This window comes from Helobdella robusta (assembly GCF_000326865.2).
Source record: "Helobdella robusta unplaced genomic scaffold HELROscaffold_1, whole genome shotgun sequence".
NCBI classification, from domain to species: domain Eukaryota; kingdom Metazoa; phylum Annelida; class Clitellata; order Rhynchobdellida; family Glossiphoniidae; genus Helobdella; species Helobdella robusta.
This window is the reverse complement of record NW_008703570.1, coordinates 4,275,535-4,283,465: the sequence shown is the minus strand read 5'-3', so window position 1 is coordinate 4,283,465 and position 7,931 is coordinate 4,275,535. Positions and strand designations below refer to the sequence as shown.

The 7,931-nt window shown below is 32.2% G+C and overlaps 1 protein-coding gene across 1 annotated transcript; it reads right to left on the bottom strand.

Annotated features, from left to right (window-relative positions):
• Positions 1-1,022: 1,022 nt before the first annotated feature.
• On the bottom strand, positions 1,023-3,534 carry HELRODRAFT_158809 (hypothetical protein; the record flags this gene model as incomplete). The annotated part of the gene is made up of 5 exons (XM_009010788.1): positions 1,023-1,235; positions 1,779-1,930; positions 2,364-2,475; positions 2,933-3,029; positions 3,455-3,534. The coding sequence occupies 5 exons, from the start codon at positions 3,532-3,534 to the stop codon at positions 1,023-1,025; spliced, it is 654 nt and encodes a 217-aa protein (XP_009009036.1).
• Positions 3,535-7,931: the final 4,397 nt, after the last annotated feature.

Here is a 7,931-nt window from a genome sequence, read left to right as displayed (position 1 = left end):
TATATATACATATATAAATATATATATGTATACATATATATATATATATATATATATACTGTATACATACAGTATAGTATGAATTCTACCGAATTGTTGACATTAATCAATTTAAAGTTTGTATTTTTAATTTTCCCTACTAGAATTTTTTGGAAATCGGTAATAGAATTATAACCTAAATTCATCATGAAAATTTAATATGAAGCTGTTGTTATCCAAATTCATCATACAGATAGGCTTTATTCTGATTTTTCACAAATCATCTTCAGTGCAGGTTTGGTCTATATCGTTTCTTTGCTTTGTTTAATAAAATAAAAACAAATCTTGCAGCCTTATTTATGTCATAAAAGATTGGACGGTTTTTAATATTGAATAATTAAATACATCCCGTAGAATATATTTGTATTACATGAAGATACGTTCTCATATTTTTTCATGGCACAAAAACAAATTATAAAATGTTTTTATTGCAACGTGCATGCCAGTTTAAAGGACAGAGCAGATAAGACCTTGAAGTGCTTGCAAGTGCTACCCGTTATATTTTCAATGCATTCATTTGGTGTAAGCTCTGTTTCACATTTAATTTTGATATATAACTCATTGTCAAAAATTTTTTAAATGTGGCTTTAATGTGTTTAAAGAAGATATGTTTTCACATTTGTTGTTTTGGCACTCTATGCTATGAAGTTAAAAAAAGTTACATTCGCCGATTTAAAAAAAAAATCTCTAAAAATGTTTCTTGCTAGTCCACAGCCCTGAGATATGTCAATACATCTTAGCAGACATAAGCCCACATTATCTAACAGTTTTTTCATATTAACTTTGCTGCATATGAACAATGTCAAAGGTTTTTTGTAATAGTAATTAAACGCTGCTAAATTTATTAGACATTTATTAAGCAGATTATATTTAACTTCTATAATAGCGTCAGTTGTTTACAGGATTCATATCATGTCACAATAAAAATAAGTTTATTTGAAATACGCGCTGACTTAATGCTAGTTTATAAAAATTCAAAAACATCACGTTATCAGATAATGAAACATTTCGTTTGTTCCTCTAACCAAAGCTCCCAAGATGAAGAAGACCATGAATAACCGACCGATTGTCGTTTGGCATTTAACGTCGCCGTAGCCAACAGTTGACATGGTCACCAACGTGAAATACACGCACTCCCAATACGTCAGATTCTGACCATTGCTGAAATCTGCAAACGGATCTCCAGAATTTTCCACCTTTTGTTATATTGAATAAGGATACTGTGAGTAAATTTGAAATTTTGCGTTTCTTTGCCTGAATAAGTTTAAATTTCAGGTTATGATTTTGATAAGTTACAAAACTTGATAGACGAAGCTAAATCATCAGTACCGGATTCAAAAATTGTCATTGGGTGGAGGAATATTTTCCCTCTATTGTACACTTATCTTATTTTCAACAAAAACTAAACACTGGCAAACGTAGAGATTGGTGCAACAAGTGAAACATAACAAAAATATGAATGCAACAATTGAATAATTAAAACAGAAAATGAGTCAAAAAATAAACTACAAAAATTTATGTTTGAAGACTATAAAATACATGCGAGAATTCAAAATGATTTTGGAATAAAAATAATAAATAAAAAAAACCGGAATTTAATAATAAATTTTCAAGTTAATTAAACAATAACAGAATACACAATAAATATAATTATGAAATAACTAGAAAAGATAAAAAAACTGATTGCATTGTTGTGTTGGTAGAAATTGCATGATGTAGTCAAAACATTGTTCACTAACCAAATGAACAAACCCTGCCCCTGTAAACCATACGCTGATGAGAGTAGAAACCAGCTGACAGAGGCGTATGCTGTTGGAAGTCTTGAGTATGTTGAGGTACTGCAAAACATCTGGAATGGTCATGAGACGAAGAGCCCTTGTGAACCGAAGACCTGCAAAATTGCAAAAGATGATTTTAGAAAATTTATAACAGCCGACTTGTTTTATTTATTCTACTGTTAAACAATTTTTTAATGCATTTTTATACAACGAACTGATGCATTTTAAGCACTCTTGCTCGCTTTTGCCAATATTTCCAATCTCAGTTTATCCAACTCTCGGTAATTTGCCATTCAACTTCCGAGACATTGAATTCAAATTTAAGACGTTGATTTAAACTTTTCAGTCATTAACATTCAAATTTCCCGACAACCAATTCAACTTCAGACGTTGATCCCAACTTCTCAGACAATAAAATTCATCTTTTCAGACATAGACGTTCAACTTTTCAGACATTAACAATCAACTTTTCAGTCAGTGACTTTCAACTTCCACGCATTGACAATCAACTTTTCAGACATTGACATCTGATATTCAGAACCTCACCTAGCCAGTTTCTGTTAAGGTAGATAGCAACAAATGACGGTGGAATGGTGAAGTAGTCGACCAATGAAAAAATCTCGACAAGGAAAAATAATTTTTCTGAGGCAGCTATGAACTGAAAAACCAAAATTAAAAATAATTTTTTTAGTAAAGTAATCTGATGTTTTATTGATGAAATCACATTAAAGAATCAGTAACAAACATCAATTTTTCGTAATAATCAATATTTCTCCAAGCAAGTACTCAAATATTGGCAGCGATACCAAGTATTATCATCTGCTGGCATTAAGAATACCATAAAATACGAACTTACTAACGTTATGTAATTTTTTGCATGAAATATGATGCTACTTTTATTGCATGTAAATGAAATTTGATTTTGGATTAGGTAGGCTAAAACAAAATGCATGCTAAAACTTTAATTTTTTTCGATCTTCTTATTACGATATTTTTCAGGTTTAAAACTTTCAATATAAAAATTGAACGTGTTAGAAGATTAGTCATTTAAAAAAACGCTGTGAAAAATGTAGAAACCAATTTTTCATTGAATGAACATGTTCATACAAACCCACCCTGATAAAAAAGTAAATCATAAAAAAAACATTGAAGGCCAGATCGAGTTGTTGGGTTGGACTCTCTGACCACTGATCACAAGATTCAACTGTCTCCCTGTTTAATATTCATCAAATGTCAATTCAATACATACAAATTTTTATGAATAGAAATCATTAAATACGTTAAAACTATGCAGTAAGAGATATATTCCGACAAGGTTCACTTGACAAATTTTAAAAAACAAATCTCTCATTTTAAAATATTTCATATTTATTTTGAAAATTTGCAATTTCCCAGACACCTTACTCACTGAGAAGTCGTTGGAAGAAAATTCAAAGAACAGTCAAATATTCAACATGTCTTCATTGGCTCAAATTATTTTACATAAATAAATAACTTTTTTTTTATGGAAAATGATTCATTTTTGTTAACTCTACAGATTTATATTAATAACCAATCTACCAAATAAATGCAATGCAATAAGTTTTATACCACCGGCGTTGAAAATTAGAATTAATTATTAAAGGAATGAAACTCACGTTGACGAATCGATGAAGTAGATCACAAGAGATGCGATACTCAACACAAACACGAGGACAACCTGCAAAAAATTTGCCATATTATATTAATTAATTAAAATAATTATTAATTTATTGAAATATAAATTAATTCATTAAATAAATATTAATTACTTAATTAAAAACACTAATATTATCAGTGGCGGATTTTAGGTGAGCAGTGTTTTTATCAAAATTCAGTACAACTCAGTTTTTAGACAAAAAAGGAAAAGAGCGTTTTGAAATACAAAATGGACCGAAAAATTGGCGTGATAAGCATAAAAGTGACCGCACTGGTGAAAATTTTTCGGCCCCCTATGAAATTTCAAAATGTTGGTCCTCCCGGCCAGGTTTTCCAGTACCACCGCATGATAATAATATATAATTGAATGACGTAAATATGCTTGAGGGCTGCAGATATGATTCAATATTTTTTGTTTTTTTATAGAAATTTAGAAATATTATTAAAGGGTACTTTCATCAAAATCGAGATATACAGATGTATCATTAAAGCAGAAACAAATGTTAGCATGCAGTATAATTTCTTTTTTGGGATTATTTTTCAGTTTTAAAACCAGATGGCAACGAATTGATTAATTTTTTCTAAAATCTAAATGACAGGTGAACATTTTCATCAACTGTTATTTTCCTATTCTTATATTCTTATAAAATTTGTTAGCCAGCATCATCATCGTCATCTTTAACATCGCAAATATCGCTATAACATGATCACTACCATTATGTATTGTAATCAATATCACCGCCTCTATCACCATTCTCATCTTCATTATCGCTATCATCATCTTTTTCATCATCATCATCTTTATTATCATCATTGTATTTTTAGTTTGATTCTATTGTCTGTCAGCCCAGAATGTAATAAATCAAAGCATATGACACACAGGACAAATATGTCTGTCAGTCGTTCAAACTGTCATGTTCATATCATTAATATTGCTACAAAGATGTTGCATTGAATAAATCTGACATAAAATATCAGAACGTTACAAAAGTGTTAGATTGCGCAATGCACCTTACACTAAATTTGCGGCAACAGAGAAAGAAGGGAGTAATGATTGATAACGTAGAATGATGATTGTTGTCACTGGCTGGCTTACTGGACGATCTTCTATTTTGGTTCTTTTCTAATTTTCTTTCAACTTTGTAAATCTTTGAAAATAAATGTACTTAATTTTTTGAGTTTAAAATTACTTCAAGATGTTAAAAGTTGCTATCAAAGGTTCTCAGCAGTTTCATCTTTGTTTGAGGAAAAATTACATCACCGTTATGGTTCACTGAATGCTGGCACCAATAACAAAAATGATGAAGAAGATGAGGATAGTGAGAATAATACTATCATTACAATTAGTACTGTTCTATTCATTATGATTGTCATTATTAACAGTATTTATTGCATTGTACAGACTGATGACCCACTCAGCAACGCTGAACCATTAAAAGAAGCATTGGAACTGTGCATGGCAGCCAGATAAATTGATCATGCACGCCAGAAACGCCACTACAATATAAAAGTGTATGTGGTGTGTGCGTGCGTGTGTGTGTATGTGGTTTGTGTGTGCGTGTGTGCGTGTGTGTGTGTGTGTGTGTGTGTGGTGTGTGCGTATGACATCGATGGGACGATGAGCACACTCCATCCTGTCAGAGCAACTCAAAAGCAAAAAATATTTCTCCTGTATGGTGTAAAGTACCGATAAATTATTGTATTCCACAACTGCTCACAAATGCAAATTTATTTAGATTGGATGGTGACGACCCATTTATATTCATTCTGAGAGAGAGGGAGAGCTAATCAATAAACATGTGTTACTAAGTTATAATCCTGTTTACTGCACTGGCTCAATATGCAAAAGTCACAAAGGAATCCCTTCGCCGATCATCAATTGCTTAACTTGACATTTATTTTGTGCCTGCATGAAATTCAAACTCGTCCCACAACACAAAAACTTGTTGTTCAACTCATGAGATGCATCACGATACCACTTAATATAGCAACTTAAACTGCTTCACGAACAAATTTTGTTCTCTTAAATCATTTAAAATTAAAAAGTAGACGTACAGAACCTTGGAAGGTAACGCTGATGAATACGTTTCTCGATTTTAACCGATAGTTATTTAATTCAAAATTTTACCATCAAGAGTTTATGGTAGGGTAGTACAATTTTTTCAAACTAATAATTATATAATTTTTTTTAATGTCTCCTGAAAATTCTTGGCCTAATTCTTTCATTAACAACTCAACTATTTTTGAACTATCACCATCGTCGTTATCCAAACAAAATATTCTGTCCATGGAAAAAAATTATGGCGGATCAGTAGCGGATCTAAATTTTTGCGGTGAATGGAATGCACCGCAGCCCCCCTCCCTAGATTCAGCACCGCATGGAACTGACTCGATTGCTTCTCTTTGCCTACCCACTCTCCCCCCAGTGCATCTGCCCCCCGCAAGGAAACAAAGTCACCCTAACAGCATTTGTGAAACTTAAGTGTGCGTGCCTGTCGTAACGTGCAATTGTAAGGTACGTGTGCGTGTATCTTATTGGTCGTCAATTTAAAATAAAATATTTCTATTTGATTTGGCAAACTATTTGGTAAATTTTATTTTTAACATTACAATTATTTAAACTTGCCAGAAGTTCTTTGTAACGTAAAAATGAGAGCCAATTAAAACATGCTTGAAAAGCCCGTGTAAACATCATTATTCCATTAACCTGTAACGTAGAAAAATCTTTTTTCGTCTAACCTCTCACTGAGATTAATGAGTTGTCTCTATGCTATTTATCATCTTAAACACCTTTACATTTTAAATAATTCAAAAATGTTGAATAACGCCAAAGATTTTTTAGAAAAGATTTCATATAATAAAGATGTACAGTGTTTTTTATAATTTGTTAAAGATCGCATTGCTCATCCATGCTTAAGACCCTTCTTAAATTCCTCACAGGTAATCTCATCGTTACTCACAAGTATAAACATTCATGCAAATGCAATCTTATTTTGTGTTCAAAAAATCAGTTTTATATATAAAAATATTATATAAACAATATGATCTAACTGGTGAGTTCGTTGGAGGAATGTTTGAAACACGTGCAAATTAGGTGGTTGCGTTATGTTGCGTCAAACACTTTTTTGAAATACATGGACGAAGGAAAGTCAGAAAAAGTTATTATAACAACATTTTAAGTAAGAATAAATTGATAAAGCAAACAAATGAACATACAAACAAACGTACGAACGATCGAACGAACGAACGAAAAACAAACAAATAGAACTTGTAACATACGCAATTGAAATGTTAAGAGTCCAAACTTTGTTTAAAACATTTGTATAATTGTAACAGGTTAAAATAGACCATTCTAAAGATCGATCCCAACTATGATGCACTCTGTGTCAATCTCATATTAGTTTACAAATATTATCAAGTGTCATGTTCTGCTCAGCGAGGTTCTCGGCGTTTCTGCTTTTTATAAAATAAAAATTTTCAAAGAAGATAACAGCTGAATTGGAAACATTTGTATAGAGGACAATTAAAATAAAATTGCTGCAATCATCTTCATTGGAGTAGTTCACTATCATCCTCACCATCATCATCATCGTCATCATCATCATTATCATCATCAGCATCATCCTCTTCATCTTCTTTATCATCATCATCTTCATCGTCATCATTCCTCATCATCTCCACCGTCACCACTCATAATCATCTTGTCATCATACGTAATCATCATTATCGAACTCCTAAAAATAGCAACATCTCGTACAGCTGTGCGGTTTCGCATTGTGCATCTTCGCCGGGCTCCAGCACGTCATCCACCTTCTTGCGTGCAAGCGTACGTACATGCTAATGTGTCTTCCTTGTGCACTTCTCTGCACACATCTCCATCTGTACGTACATTTCTACATGCTATCGTATATTTTAAATTGTACAGAATGTACACACATTTGCAGAAACGTGCACAAATATTCAACCTCATATAATGCCAGCCTTTTTACACGTCTACATTCATTTGTACAGCACACACGTTAAATCTTTGGGTTTGTTACATTTCGAAATACTGACTTGCAATGAACAATTTTTTGTCAAAAAATCGAGAAGGCTTATATTGATTTTAAACAAATTTCAATCTGCGTTTGGATGTTATTGATCTATGCCCATAAAGAACAAACACATGATAATTTACTGTCCAAATCGCAACATGGAAGTCAATAACTGGAAAATATTTGGTAACTCAAAAATAGCAGACAACCGTTTTAAAAATTTTTCTTCAAGTCATTTGCAGCTGGCACGAAAGATAGTGAACGAGCGCAGAAGTTGAAGAAGTGTTGAACGAATTGATAACTGCACCATTGCGGCCAAGTCCCAAAGGTCTTCTATCAACTAACTTCTACTGTTTACATGTTTAAAGATGAAGGAATGAATGAATGAACGAAAGAACGAACG